At 27.2% G+C, this 16,601-nt stretch overlaps 2 protein-coding genes across 4 annotated transcripts in view; one reads left to right on the top strand and one right to left on the bottom strand.

Moving 5' to 3' along the window:
• Positions 1-3,593: 3,593 nt before the first annotated feature.
• Positions 3,594-7,278, bottom strand: LOC124948721 (band 4.1-like protein 5). 2 transcript variants are annotated; one of them, XM_047492754.1, is made up of 7 exons: positions 6,781-7,277; positions 6,496-6,643; positions 6,115-6,291; positions 5,333-6,028; positions 4,750-5,183; positions 4,043-4,465; positions 3,595-3,846 (listed from the first exon to the last, which is right to left on the bottom strand). In XM_047492754.1, exons 1-7 carry the CDS (start codon positions 6,931-6,933, stop codon positions 3,715-3,717), a joined length of 2,163 nt encoding a protein of 720 aa, XP_047348710.1. In that variant the 5' UTR covers positions 6,934-7,277; the 3' UTR covers positions 3,595-3,714. The 2 variants fall into 2 exon arrangements, with proteins under 2 accessions (XP_047348711.1, XP_047348710.1); XM_047492755.1 differs by lacking the exon at positions 4,043-4,465 and having other exon boundaries at positions 3,594-3,846; positions 6,781-7,278.
• Positions 7,279-12,679: 5,401 nt separating this feature from the next.
• Positions 12,680-16,601, top strand: part of LOC124948726 (CYFIP-related Rac1 interactor B) — a 28,015-nt gene continuing 24,093 nt past the window's right edge. The window contains exons 1-2 of one of the 2 annotated variants that reach the window (XM_047492767.1): positions 12,756-12,773; positions 13,423-13,502. The gene's annotated coding sequence lies outside the window, so the exon portion shown is untranslated. Of the gene's footprint in view, positions 12,774-13,422; positions 13,503-16,601 lie in introns of both variants that reach the window. The other variant, XM_047492768.1, reaches the window with a different exon arrangement.

Consider the following 16,601-nt stretch of genomic DNA (forward strand, 5'->3'; position numbering starts at 1 on the left):
CACAATATTCGATTGTTTGTTATAATTCTAATATAATATAATTAGTATATATAATCAACATTTATCAATAGTCATTAAATATTCTCGCGCTAAGACATTATTATAAATTAATTTTGGCCTATAGAATAATATGCTGGTTTTAAAATAAGGATTTTGTAAAAGAAACTTTGAGTAATTATTTTTGCATATCTTCATTAAAAACACAAAAAACAAAAAAAAGAAATTAAGATGCTATTTCTAGTGACTTTTATATGTTTTGCGACGCTATATATAAAATTATCGAATTATTATGTTTAACGATTAGGTAAAAACAAAAGAAAAAAGAAACAAAAAGAAAAAAAAGAAGAAAAGTTTTTTAATATATATAACAAAATCATGTGAACACGAAATTTAAAAATATTATATATTTGACTAGCAAGAAATTATTTTTGTGATATGTAGGTCTGCAAAATAATAAATAATTTTAATTAATTACATATATAAAAAATTCTTTCAAAGTCCGGTATTTTGTTTTAGTGATACAATGTTTTTATTAAAAAGCAAAAGTCGTACATACATTACTTAATACACAGCATATGACACACATTAGGACGGATTTTATCAGGGTATCAATATTAATATTAATATTAATAATAATAATAATAATAATAATAATAATAATAATAATAATAGTAATAATAATAATAATAATATTGTGTGTAAATACATGACAAATGTAAATGTATGTATGTGTTGTATATATGACGTACACACATATATATCTGAATACATAACACAAATTAAGGATGACTAAGGACATAAGCAAAAAAAAAAAATTGCCTGTTATTAATGTTATAATGTATTCATATATTGGTACTCCAATGAAATAGTGTGTCATTTAAAATGCTTACATTTACATATTATGCTTTATGGCATTATCTGAAATGAAAGGGAGAAAAAAAAAATAGAATCACAAAAAGCATCCTCAGCATTGTATATATTATATCAAGCATAATATGTAAATATGATGTAATGAATGTTTGTCAATAGTTATACAGAAGCATAACAAAGGCAAAATTTATATAATATAAAAAAAGAAAAAAAAAAAGATAACTCCTGCATCGAGGAAAAGAGCTTTTACTATAATATATGATAAACAATTACTTACATTTATATATTATATATATTTCATATCTATGTTATGCTTTATACGCAATTATTGACATTTATATAAGTACATCTCAGTAAAATATATAAAATATTTCCACATCTTCTTTAACCATGTCATTCGTTATTTTCGTAAATAAATTACTTATAGATTCGAGTAAAATTAAATTAAGTACGAATCATTTTAATGAATCAATTTGAAGGTGAAAAAAAAAAACAAGTATATGTCATATATTATTCATTACTTTGTTCTGTATATCTAATACAGAAAAAATGAGAACTTTTTTTCCATAAGTATTTATTAATATAACACATATTGTTATAGTGGCATTAGTTAAATAAAAAAAAAAAAAAATTTTTTGGCCGTATCCGTCCATAGAAAAGTTTTCTGATACTGAAAAATGATTTATTAGTCCAAAAAAAAAAAAAAAAAAAAAAAAAAAAAAAAGAAAAAAAAAAAAAAAAAATAAAAAATAAAAAAAATAAAAAAAAATTGAAAAAATAAAATAAAATACAATAAAATATAATGTGAGCTACAATGTTTAAAATTTACTTTAATAACGAATAGTACGAATAATAAATTATACAAGTGAATTCTTATGAAAATAAAGGATTTGTTTTCTCATTCTGAAAGAGAAGTCATTCATTAATTTTGCTAATGGATCATAGTGACAAGTATAAGTATTTATAAATTTGCTATATTGAATGTTATTTAAAATTAAAGTCTGTAATATATCTTTTAATCATTTACCTCACTTATTAAATCTTGAAATTAACAGCTTTATGTATATGCATATATCTGTATTATTAAAATCTCTCTCTTTTTATATATATATATATAAATGCAGCATACATTACATTACCAAAACAATGTATTACTTTCAATTCTTATTAAATTGTCTCAGTAATCTCTTTTAAAATATAGTAATACTATTTTTTTCAATAGTTTATTTTTTGTTTCTAGCAACAACTTTTATCTGATATACGAAGAATATAATACAGCCTTTCTAGTTTTATCATGTATACAATTTAAAATATTAAGCAATACTGTTAAGCTGCACTTATGTAATAAGCAGATTGTGCAATATTATCTCAAATGTTTATATATAAATTGTTAATACAATTTGATTAAAATTATACCTTGAAGACATAAAAAATATATTAATTCTCATTCATTTTAAATATCATTAAAATAATTTGCTTATATTATATTTTTTTTTTCCTTTTTCTTTTTATACAAGTATTTTATAAAAAATTTTATATAAAAATTTCTTATAAGGTAAGTATCAGTCTCTTATTTATCATGAAAAATTTTATTGGAGGATTCGGGGATTAAAATTTATTCATTTTTATATTTTAAATAATAGTGAAATAAATATTATTATATTGGTCTGTCTTGTGATATGTTATAAAAATAAATTATTATTAATTATAATTGAAAATAATAAAATGTACATAATATTGCACAATCTATAGGAGTCTTGCATAAAAATCTTGGCTGATTTGAATCATTATCGTTCTCACGTTTGTAGTTGTAAAAATATTGTCTGTAAGAACTTCCCTTCTTTATATAATTTTATATATAATATGCAATAACATGATGGCAATATCTTAATATTAATAATAAAACAGTATATACACACATATATATATATATATATATGTGTATGTATATATGAAACGGTTGTTGTATATTATATATGTTGTTCTAGTAACAGTATACATGGCTCTAAATTCTTTTTGCTTCTGGAAATGTTTTTTAAGATACATATTACTTATATCAATATATATATATATATATATATATATATATATATATACTAACTCCAGAATAAATTTATTTTTTAAATGTAAAGGCACATTGATATAATATATAAATGCTTGAACCTTTTTTTTTTCTTTATAGTCTTTACATCGAACACAAGCACCATGTTTTATCTGGTATAAATGCATATTTAATGAATTGTCGCATTTACTGAACTGTAAGGACACTTATTTATAATATTTTATTAAAAGATCTATGAGTTAGTATCATAATACTATGAAACATAAAGCATATTTAAATGCAATGTAAATATACGAAAAAAGTTATGCATTTGTTTGTTTGTTCGTTTCTTTTTTATCTTTTTTTTTTTTTTTTTAATAATATATAAATGCAAACTTCATTTCAAAGTCATATGATCTATGAATACTTATTTACTATAAAAAAATATCTTTTTCTTCTGTCAAATACTTTATCACACGCATTTCTTTACTTATTTGGAAATTATAAATTTATGTGATCTATTTATATATAAAAAAAAAAAAAAAAAAAAAAGAAAAAAAAAAAAAAAAAAAAAAAAAAAAAAAAAAAAAAGAAAAAAAAAAAAAAAAAAAAAAAAAAAAATAAAAAAATAAAAATAAAAAAAATAAAAAAAAAAAAAAGAAGAAAAACTAAACAAGATGAAAAACAAATAAATATACTGAAAAGGAAATCATATTAATTTGCTGCCATTATTTCATCAAGTATATAATAGGAATGTGTTGTGTGTAAAAATAAAAGGATATAACAAATATATAATTATTAATTTATAGCTGTGTCGTTATTACCGTTTTTCTAGTTATGACTGTTTGTTTGCCTGGTGATTGTTCTGTTGTTGGAGCTTGAGATGGATCTGCTACTAACCATGGACTGATATCAGATACAGCTGGGCTATCATCCTTTACAATAGATAAAATAAAAAATCATATGATATCACTTACGTACAAAATCAAAGGATATTTTTTTCTCTCATTGAAATTGTATCACAAAAATTTAAACATACATATAATTAATATATAAAATGAAGCAAACGCACAGCTAGCATTATAGGTCTTAAATATAATTTGCAAGCACCAGAGGGATATTAAAACTAACCTTGTGTGTAATCGTTGTTCTTATAGTTTGAATCTCTTCAGTTTTAACAACTCTTGCTTGAGCTGTTTTATCATTAGTATCTGGCTCATTTTTCTTTTCCACTGTTGTTTGTAATTCTTTAAATGGGTTTAGTAAACCCAAAAATGGATTAGAATCTATAAAAGGATTTGTATTCGTTTTCTTTTCATCTTCTGTATTGACTGTGTCAGTAATATCAGAACCATCATTAGTAGCTTCGTTTTTACTATCGGTAGTAAATGGATTGAATGGATTTTGAGATTGATTTGATTTTGGATTTAATGGTGTAGTTGTTTGTTCTATTTGGCCCCAATTGTCCAAGGAGAAATGTGTTACGGTTACAGTGGAATCTGATGAAGGGCTTACTTCAGCTCCACTAACGGAAAGTGTTAATTTATCTCCGCCCTATAGTCAAGGAAACGCAAAAGAAAGCAAACGACTTTATAGCTGAAAGCTAATTATGCAAAACAATACATAGAACACGAATTCAAAGGACTAGACTTTATCGTTTTCTTGTGTAACCTCTTCTACATATATATGTACTTTACAAATATATGCATTTGCAAACTTAATTTTTGATGTAAATAGACAAATTCACAATACAATTAAATACATAAGAAGCAAAATAAATCCTATAGCAAAATAATAATAACAAGTTTTTCTAATTGTGACAATTTAATTGAACTTACCACTGAAACAATAGTTGCCGCATCAGTATGCTGACTGTTTTTTACTGTAACTGCAGATTGGTCCACAGACGTAATAGAAATTAAATTGGAATTTTTACCCTGTTCAAGGGATTTTGCTTTCAATATATTACATTTAAGTGATTCTGGTGGTATTGGAGTACGAGGTGGTAAAGATGAAGTACCACCGACTTGATTATTAGGTACTAATTGCACTTGATTAGCTGCATTGTCAACAGGTAATGTAGATTTTACAGGCTCAGATTCTTTTTCAGTATTAACAACTGCTGTTTGATTTCTTGATTCAAGAGGTTGTTGATCTTTAGCAAGGGATTTTAACAAAGAATCTACCAAAGGTGATGATGCCCCTTGTACACTGGAATCTGACGATTTTGTACTACTGTGACTTGGCTGACGTTGCAGAGGTTCTTCTTCGGCTAAAAATTATAATTTATAATTTCTATTTACTCTGAAGTCTAATAAACAAAAAAAGAACAAAAAAGAACAAAAAAGAAAAAAAAAAAAAGAAAAAATAAAAAATAAAAAAATAAAAAATAAATTTTAAGAAAATATATTTATTACTGACTAGTAAGTGGTTGCTGTAACTGATCTACTTGTTGGCGTTGACGTTCTCGTAAAACATGACTTTGTCGACGCGCGTATCTTTGACTCGGTCGGCGTTCAAACTGAACAGTACGGCGAGCTCGATTTAATTGAGTAGTTTGGAATTCAGTTTTTCCGCTATAACGAAAACGTGATCCCATGCGGAAAAAATTTTGACGACCACTGGTACCCTTGACAGGAGCACGTAAACGAAAAAAGGCATGATGTTCTACCGCACATTTCCACAAATGCTTACATGCCTTCTCATTGACTAGTCTAAAAACAAACGTATGCTCTTGTTCTCCTCTACCTTCGTCATCTTCCTCTACCACTACCAACGTTAACTTTTTCTTTTTAAAATCCAAACGACCAATCTTTGGCCAAAAAAATAAACCAATTTTCTGCATCCCCTCAAAAACAAGTATTCCAGTTGGCGTTAAACCCAATGAATATTCACATGCATCCTTGCCAAGAACCGTATGCATATCAACTCCATACATATCTAACCATTTTGCTTTACTGAGATAAGCCGATTCGGCTTGCGCTGGACTGAGACCTGAACATTTGGCATATTCCTCAAGTATCTCTAATTCCATTTGTTCTGTTTGTCCTGGGACAAATCTGAATTCAGATACCGTTGCAGCACTATGCATAGTTGGATCATAGTCGCCTAATTCAGCTAAAATAAAAAAAATTCGACTATCGTATATTACACAATTACATTTCTTATTGTCAAATATCATAAATCTTCTTAAAAATACTCACATTGAAGAGCCAAGGCAGCTAACTGAACAGCCACTTGATGTGGACAATGAAGTTTACCATCTAATACATCCTGTTTTAATTGTAAAAAAAATTGATACCGAGTTAATTCTTCGCGCAATGTGTTTGGTTCTGAAGAATAAAACTTTACTTTGAGTCTGAGTGTATATGGCGGTCCGACTATATAAAAAGGAGAGAGAGAGAGAGAGAGAGAAAAAAGAAACAAAAATAAATTAACTATAATAAAATCTTATGTTAGAACAACAATATATTTCTTATTTATTATTAAAAATTTTTTACTTATTATTTAAAATTACTAAACGTATAATGTACATAACATATAATACACATTTAATTATTGACAATTAAAATAACAGTGCTTACTTTTTACTTGTTTTTTTATCGGTTTTGTTGGATCCAACCAATGTTGAACATTATTACTATCCGTATATTGTAATCCGAAGTAATCTTTTTCTATCAAATCTAAACTATAAAATACCTGTTCATATAAATCACTGGCCAGAGCTTTTTTCTGTAAAAAATAAATAAATAAATATATATATATATATATATATATATATACACACACATATATACATTATAATTGATTATTTAGATATGTAAAATTTATATAAATACATACATATATATATATAAATGAAAACATACCGATAATTCTATAGGCAAGTCAGTTCCATCTAATAAAACAACTCTACATTGCACAACATTTTTATTGCTAAGTAACCTCTGATTTTTAATCTGGGACGAGGTGTTTTGCCCAGTTACACTACGTGCTCGTCGTCGCGAAAGAAATCTCAACATTTTCTTTCTCGTTTGGAATTAAATTATACTCTCAAAAGAATAATATAAATATTTTGTATAGATAGTCTTACAAAATGCATTATAAATTGTAATGTGTTACGATACGAATTCCGCCCAAGCTACGCTTGGGGGGAGTTAATTTCAGACACTGAAAACTTAAATGGCTGCTTTGTAGATAAGTCAGTTTGGCTTATAACGGAACTGCTGGTATATACTTAATAAAAGTATAAGCAAATAAAATACCGCAGAGTAATAATATAGTAGTGGTAACACAGATACTTTCGGTATACATAAGAAAGAGGACCACGTTTTTCATGAAACGTAAAAATTATTTCCAAAAAATATATTAATATTATTACAATATGGTATGTATATATATATATATATATATATATATATATATGTATACAAATTGTGTTAATATAAAAAAGTTGAAACAAGTTTTTAAAAATTACAACAGAGTGATTTAACCGATCGAGTTTACGTTCGTCGTTCGAATACAAAACTACTACCATGTAGATAGGTGACGTTATACTGATCCCGCAAATAAGAAAAGTGTCATGGCGAATGTGATTTGATTGGTCAATAATTTGGCGCCAATGGACCACGTGTATACGAAAGATATGAATACATAATAACAATTCAATTTTTAATTTAACGAAGAAAAAACTTTTGAAAATGATTAATATTGATTATTTCAATGAATAAATAATACAATGTAAGTAATCCTTAATCCTAAAACTCGATATATTTTTGGAAGACGTATAGTATTAAATAATTCAAGAAATAATAGTATTTAAATAAAATATAATGATGTTGATGCCTCAAAGTTTCGTAATCGATTGATTTATTAGACCTATCGAGTTTGTTATTGTTTACATTTTTAAAATTTCATATTTCGAGCATACCACAAATATAACATATGTATAAATGAATTTATCATTGAACTCGAATTTTAAGGTTATGGGTCAACGGCCAATGTACATTATATACATATGTTCGTACATAAAGTACACGACATATATATATATGTACATATATATAAGTTGAACGTGCATGTTGTTTGTCGTTCATCGAGTCATTGTATCCGGCATAGGCTAATCGTTATTACATATGCACGCTACATTAAGGCAGGTCGCTGATGCATATCGAGGAAGGGCTCTACAGAAAAAAAAAAGAGAGAGAGAAAAGAGAGAAAGAGAGAGAGAGAGAGAGAGAGACAGAGAAATTAGATGGATATATATATATATATACATATATATAAGGAGAGAGAGAGAGAGAGAGATATGTAATGAAATTCGTCTTTTCATTCTCTTTCTCTCTCTCTCTCTTTTTTTCTCTTTTTACATAAAGAAGTATTAAAAATGAATTCTTTTTGTAAAATTGGAATTTTTACGATTATCGCCCTGAGGCATATCTGAGAATCAGCATTTTCTAATCTCTTTCGTTTCTTCCTCTTTCTGTCTCTCTCTTTTTTTTTCTCTCATTCTTTTCTTCTTATTTTTTTTTTCATCGTTCACTGCTCGTTCACGATTCACGTGCATCTTGCTAACTTCCGTTCGTACATTTGAATGCAGTCTAAATCGATTACCGTGGCCATTGTCGTTGGAATTCATTGTCGTACGAAACGAATCAAAAGCGTAGGACAATAACGTAAACGTTTACGCGGACTAATTAGTTCTACTTTTTAAAAAAGAGCAAACCTTAGGTAAACTATATATATATATATATATATATATATATATATATGTATATGTATGTATGTACATTCATAGAAAAATATTTCTTATAAAATATTTCATAGTGAATCTGAATATTATGTTTCATACGTACACATATTTTTTTTCCTTTTCTTTCTCTCTCTCTCTCTCTCTCTCTCTCTCTCTCTCTTTTCATTTTTTTTTTTCGCTTTAATAAGAATTTCACATGCGTGTAAAGTTTTTTTTTTTTGCTCATTAAGAAAAGTTACGTTTAATATTTAATAACAGTAGAATACGAATCATCAGTGTGTAAAACAGAAAGAAATTCCAATTATATTGAAGAAGGAAAGAAAAAGAGGGGGGAAAGGAGAAAGAAAAAAAAAAAAGAAAAGAAAAGAAAAAGAAAAAGAAAAAGAAAAAGAAATAAAGACGTGTATCGTAATTCATTCGAGAATAGAAAGCAAATAATTTATTAGAGTATAATTTCCGTCTAATATAATGAATAATATCTCATTGAATAATATCTATTTATCGTTTTTCTCCGATCTCGTTTCTCTTGATAAGAATTTCTAATTCGAAAAATAATCCCTCGTTTATTTCGTAGAAATACACACATATATGTATATGTAATATGAATCATTCACGTATTTCTAACAAATGCGAATGGTGGAATGATCATTATCGCCTGATCGAATATATTCTTTTCTTTTCTTTCTCTCTTCTTTTTTTTTTTTTCTTTCTTTCTGCAAATGTTCTTGTTCATTCGATCTCACACGAGTCATGATGCATGATAATACGTTGCTGCTCAACTAACTGACTGACTGACTGACTGACTGGCAAGTCGAAGAGCGATTAAAAACGGATAAAGCTCTTTGTGCAGGGAGAAGATATTTATACACGTAGATATATATCTTTACATATATACGTATGTATGTACATAGAGTACAGAGAATAAATGAGAGAGAAAGAGAGAGAGAGAGAGAGAGAGAGAGAGAGAGAGAGAGAGAGAGAGAATTGTTTTCTTCGATAACGATACGGATATCCTCATTCCATTCAAAATGAACGAATATATATCAATACGATCGATCGTATTTCCTTTTCATTTTAACGAACTCATACATGTATGATAGATATTTTCAAATATCGCTAAGTCACCTTTTATTCATGAATGAACTCATTCGTACAATTATTTATACGTATTAATATCAACAATTAAATTTACCATTACAAAATTCATGTATTACAACGTAATAAAGATAACGATCTATGATATATAAATTGATGTAATTTTATTAATCTAAACAATGTTGAAATTGATCGTATTCATCGATTATCGATTAAATAATCATCTGTTAAAGTACCTTCATCGGATACGTGTAACATCATATTTATTATACACCTCTAGTTTAAATTACTAGGTATAATACACAAAGAGAAGAATAAATCATTCTCACTTAGGACAGGTGAATCATACGGTATTTATCTTCTCTCTCTTTCTTTCTTACTATAAAAGTGATCGTGACTGGCGTAAATTATCAATCGAATACATATACGTATACGTATATTTATATTTCTTTCTTTCTTTTTTTTTTTCTTTTTCTTTTTTTAAACAAAGATACTCAGTGATATTAAAAAAAGAAATAAAAAATTGTTTCATTTTTCACAATTCTCACTTGTCTATTTAATTGATAATACGAAATTGAAATATCTTTAATTATAATTAAATATTTTTATTTATTATCATCTTCCAATAAACAAAGGCATATATATATATATATATATATATATATATATATATATATCTTTAAAGTCCAATAAGCTTCAGATAATGCTCGTTTTTAATAATAATAATAATAATAATAATAATAATAATAACAATAACAATAAAAAATGTATATATATATTCGAACTCAGTTGTTGACAAAGGAACGGTTCAAACGTAATAATGGTTCTGCGATGCCTGATTTCGACTTAATCAAATTTTATGAAGCACTCGTAATCGAAGAGCATGTGACATGTGTCGTCCCCCATCTGCTGCGGAATACGTAATAAAAGAGTTTGATTCAAGAATCTATTTATAAATACTTGATAAATATTAAGTTTTAATTTGTCTTCCATATATTTTGTAGAATTTTTGTTTTGAAATTTCATCTTTCAACAACCGATGATCTATTAAAAATAATTAAAGTTTGAGTATAATAATTTTTCTAAATTAACGTTATTAAATCTATTCTTTCAGTCAGAAAAATATAGCATCTTAATTATTTGTGTAAGAATTTTAATTGGTTTAAATTTTGTTAATTAATAAGTTGAACAATCTCTTACCATCTTGGGTTATATAATTTGATATAGTCTTTAACGTAGGTATTAAAAGGTAAGATATATTATTTTTTTTTTGTTTTAACGACTATTGTATAGTTTTATTTATTGTAATTTATATTGATATTTGTGAAGTAATTTTATGATAATTAAATAAGTACATTATTTATTGTAATATTGATGATCTCAGAAATGTGTTTGTATGATTTTCAATTTCACAGCTTCCTGTTACAAATTAAGATGTTATTTAACGATTTAAATGATATATTTATTATTTGTAGCGTTAAAGTATTGATCACCATTATTTTTGAAAGTAGCACAGAACTGGAACTTGTTAAATATGCTAATTAATCTCTTATCATATAATGTGAATTATTTTTAGTTTTATGAGATCTAATGTCTGTCATCATTATACATAACTTTAATTGTTATAAAACTATTCTCTTTGTATTGGAATTAATCCAAATAGAATTGTTTCTTACTTGTAATGTTTGTGACTGAATATTAATAATTTGATTTTCTAAGTGCATATATTTCCTAAAGTTAAATCATTTGCTAAACTTGAATTCTACAATTTCTTTATTAGGAAAATCTTCCTGAATTTGTCATTTCTAAATAGACCATACATTTGGACTTATGTATCATTGTCATCATCATTTCAAACTTAGGCTGTTAAGAAACTGAAATCTTTATCTGTAAAAGTGTCATGCAGTGACACTTGTTCTGTTTTACAATTATTATATGATGTAATTTTTATTTATATTGATGATAACACTATTACGATCATGTGATGATATACAACAAATTTCTTAATATTTATCTAAAAGGTTAAATCTAATGAAGTTACTAACTCCACAATGAAATGAATTATTATCATAGTTTTATAAAAAGACGACAAAATCATTTTCATCATTGTCCGCTTATATGAAAAGATCTCGTATGTACTGATCTAAAAGTTAGGATTATTTGTGAACATATTTGAATTTGTAAACAATTAAAAAAAAAAAAAAAAAAAAAAAATTAACATCGACATATTTCTTGATTATATTATTATTAAAATTAAATCGTCGAATAAATATTTCTTTAATAGAACTCACATATTAATAATTCTCGTTGCATTTTTCAGGAATCAAAGGATCACGAGTAAAAAAATCATAATCATTATTTTCAAAGTCCGCAGGTCACATAACTTCCGTTGTCATATTTATATCGAGGAGAGAGAAAAATAAAATATACTAAAATAAAATAAAAGAGAAGAAAAAAGGAAAAAGTAAAAAAGAAAAAGATGAGAACGGAGATTGGATGGTAATGAGGAGGACGGGAGTGAGAGGGGGTTGGAAAGGGAGTAGGTTTGAAATCGAAAAGTTCCTTTTCAGAGAGAGAGAGAAAGAGAGAGAGAGATAGGATTTTTTGTACTTTTTCTTTTTTCTTTATCGACATTAAAAGTTGTCTTTTTTCGCAAAAAAAAAAAAAAAAAAGTGATTGAAAATACTGACAGACGTTTCGAAGGATCGTAAAATCTTCTGTTATTCCGTTGGGTAAGAGGTTAGCGTTCGTATGACTTGCGTTGAGAGAAAGAGAAATGAGTTTTTGGTGGGAGAACGAAAGACAAGCGCTCTCGAAGTGTACGACAGGAGGAGAACGAAGAGAAAGAGGGGAGAAGAAGAGGAAGAAATAGAAGAGGTGGGGTGAAGTGGGGTGAGGTTGGTGGGATAGGCCAGCTGACTGTCAGAAGGGGGAACGACGCGGAGCCCGATACTGTTTCAGGCAGTTTGTCTTTGACGGTTGAACGTTGTGCTATTGAGAGTTACGTCGTTCGAGGTTAGATTTTGAAAAAGCGCGCCAAAATTTTTCTTTTCTTTCTCTTCTTTCTCTTTTCTCTCACTCCCTCTCTCTCTTTCTCTTTCTCTCTCTCTCTCTCTTTTATTCTTCGAATTTAAATTATCGATCAATCAATATTAGGTCAAAGTGTATTCTCGAGTATAATTAATTTTAGGTTATATATATATATATATAAAATTGTTTTTTCTTTATTTTTTTTTTTACATTGGATCTCGATGAAACGAAATTCGAAGTATTAAAAGTTTATTGTACGGTCATATGTATTTATATATATATATGTACATATAAATATACGCGCGCGCGCGCACACATATACATACACACATACACGGGATTGTTTTTCTGAGGAATCATTGTAAGATAAAGTTTGTTGGTGTTAGTTTCTTTCTTTTTTTTTTTTTCATTTTTCTGTTCTTTTCTTTTTTTTTTCTTTTTCTTTTTTTTCTTTTTTTTTTTTTTTTTTTTGAGTTTGATCTACACCGTTATATAGGATCTTGATTTTTCTCTTCTAGTTCAAAGGATTTCTTATACTTTCTCGCTATTTCTCTCTCTCTCTCTCTCTCTCTCTCTCTCTCTCTCTTTTGAAAAGTGATTTCAAACGATTCATCGCGAAAAGATTTGTCAAAAGGATTTAGAAAGTTTCTTCGAACTCGACGTCTCTTCAGCTGTTCGTGAATCATGCCACGGGACTTCTTGATTCGTTGGGAGGTAAATAAACACGTATCCTGTATGTACGTATATAGTATTGGAATCTCTCCTTGGGTGTATTTTCCTTTGAATATTTTAATTATCGATCTCCGAGAATATCAGAGTATACGATCTCGTAATCTGGGATGTTATTATGTAAAAGAAATTTTTATAATTACTTTTATTTCCTTTATTTATTTATTTTATCTCTTTTTCCTTTTTTTTTCTTTTTCTTTTCTTTTCTTTTTTTTTTTTTTTTGCTTCTTTCCTTTTCTTTTTCCTTCAACAACATATCAATAGTTCATTTCGTTCGTACGTGTCGCGTGTTATTTTCGAAAGAAACAGAATTAGATAAACAAATTTAAATTGAAACAAAAAAAGGAATGAATAAATAAATAAATAAATAAATAAATAAATAAATAAATAAAAGAAAAAGAAATATCCCTCCGAAGGAATAATTTAATATGATCTATTTTTAAATAGGGATCGTCCTAAAATCGATGTCGACGCCATTGCATATTCTGTATTTTACGATGGTTAATCAAGATATCGTTTCGTAAATATTTATCACACTATTATATTATCGTCGCGAGATAGTAATTGTAATAATAATATCAGAAAGTATTATCGTTATTATACAACGATTGCCTATTATAAAAAGTAACGGACAATCGTTGTGGGAGAAAAAGAAAAAAAAGGAATTATTTCATAGTGCAAATTTTTTTTATTTTTCCTCTTTCTTTCTCTCTCTCTCTCTCTCTCTCTCTCTCTCTTTTTTTTTTTAGAACAGAGAGAACGAGTTGATAATGATTTTCTAAAGAAATGGAAAGAATAGCTTCTTTAATTAATTTTTTTCTTTGCTTGAAAGAAAAAAAAAAAAAAGAGAGAAAAAAGGAAAAAAAAAGGAAGAAGAAAAAAAGAATGAGCGAGGAGTTCTTACTTGATGATAAGAATCACTCGTTTAGAACACTTTTCACGTATTTCAAACGCGTGCGCGCGAGAGAGACAGAGAGAGAGAGAGAGAGAGAGACAGAGAGAAAGAGAGAGAGAGAGAGAGATTGTTATCACGATCTCCGCGAAGTAATCGGGCGTTTTCTTGGAAAAAAAAAAAGGAAAAAAAATATTGAAGAGATAGAGAGAGAGAGATTACATGGTAAAAGATCGCATTAGCGTGCTAGTTCCGCAAGGTGAGCGTCCCCCTGCGGAAATAAAGAATCGTTCTTTCGTTTCGTTTCGTATAAAATAATACGCGGAATCTATTCGTGTCGTTGCACTTGCAATAGCTTTTATTATACTGATATAAATCATCAGATCAATTTGCGTTAGAATTTCTCTTGAATATTATTATCTTGGTTTCGTTAAAGAAAAGAGAGAGAGAGAGAGAGAGAGAGAGAGAGAGAGAGAGAGAGAGAGAGAGAGAGAGAGAGAGAGAGAAAGAGATATTTACATACGTCTACTTGATTCTTTTGACATTTTTTTTTATGTGCAAAAATAAACTATCTCTCTTATCTCGATCTCCACCCTCGCTCCAAAGTATACTCACGAACGAAAAAAAAAAAAAAAAAAAAAGAAGTTAAACTAAAAGGACAAGAAATGAGAGAACATTATTTGACGTAGAAAATTTTACTTCAATTTTCTTTTCCTTTTTTTCATTCTTTTCTTTTTTTTTTTTTTTTTTTTTCCTTATTTAAATCATTAAACTATTTCCACATCGATACGTTGTATTTCAATTTTATTCTCGAATTCCTTTTTTTTTTTTTTTTTTTTTTTTTTTTTTTTAATAATTCAATGTGAATAATCATTTATTGTTATTCGAAATATTTTAAAAATTCGAACGAAACTTTTCACTTGCATTCGATCTTATATATTCCTTCGAACGGATTTGGATTAATAAAGGAACAAAAAAATCTATAAATTTTATTTTATCTCTCTCTCTCTCTCTCTCTCTCTCTTTCTCTTATCATATCATAATTTCTCGTCTCTAATCTGTCGCCATGATTTAAACGTACGAATTTATTATTTGACGTATGAGAGTACCGTTCGATCCACTTTAAACGTTCGTATTATACTCATAGGTACTCATAGTACTTATACGAATAATCGATTCGAAAGAAGACGAGAGATTGTACGACAGATGTTGACAATCACTAGCAGACTTGACAGATTCTTTTTTATATTTTTTATTATTCTCTCTCTCTCTCTCTCTCTCTCTCTCTCTCTCTCTCTCTCTCTCTCTCTCTCTCTCTCTCTCTCTCTTTCTCTCTTTTTCTTTTCATTTCTTTTTTTTTTTCTTCTTTATATTCTTATCTCTATCAGCATAGGAAACTGTGAAATTCGACGAGCAAATCGAAAAATTTTCCTCCACCGGTTGCTCTCAATTTTAAATTCCTTTTTGAAAGCGTTTTATATTCGGTACGTTAGTAGAATTTAAATCTCGTGTCAATTTTCCTGTTAACCGATTAACTTCGTGTCCTGGAAGCGTAAGTAACCGCGGAAAATATGACCGCGATGATAACAATCGTGTATCCTTTTTTTTTTTTCTTTTTCTTTTTTTCTTTCTTTCTTTCTTTCTTTCTTCCTATCTATCTATTTTGACTTTTCACGGTTTCTTTCTAATCGTGAAATTCTATTAGAATTCCTGTTTATACGATTTCTTTTTTTGTTTTCTTTTTTGTTCTGTTTATCATTTAATCGAATTATTTTGAATTTATGTACATTGATAACGATTAATTACATAATAAAGATAAGACGTATTGAAAAGTATTCGTATACATCAAGATACGTTTCTAAACATTATCTAATAATGACATGATTGTGAAAAGAGACGTTTCGTAAAATTATTATTTTTCTTTTTTTTTTTTTTTTTTTTTTTTTTTTTTTTTTTTTTTTTTTTTTTTTTTTACTATTTGTAATAGTATTTTCTTGTTTTATGATCACCTTGACGATCACATTTCCTATTTCATTTCTTTCTTTCTGTTTATTCCATCTCTAATCATCACACTTTTCTAATTGTAACATTTAATTAGATTTCTATTCGTAGTATCATTTCTAATCAAATTATTTCGAATTATTTTTATTATTTATTTGAATTATTTATATATATATATATAATAATTATAA

Source organism: Vespa velutina, chromosome 4 (genome assembly GCF_912470025.1).
Source record: "Vespa velutina chromosome 4, iVesVel2.1, whole genome shotgun sequence".
In the NCBI taxonomy this organism is placed as follows: domain Eukaryota; kingdom Metazoa; phylum Arthropoda; class Insecta; order Hymenoptera; family Vespidae; genus Vespa; species Vespa velutina.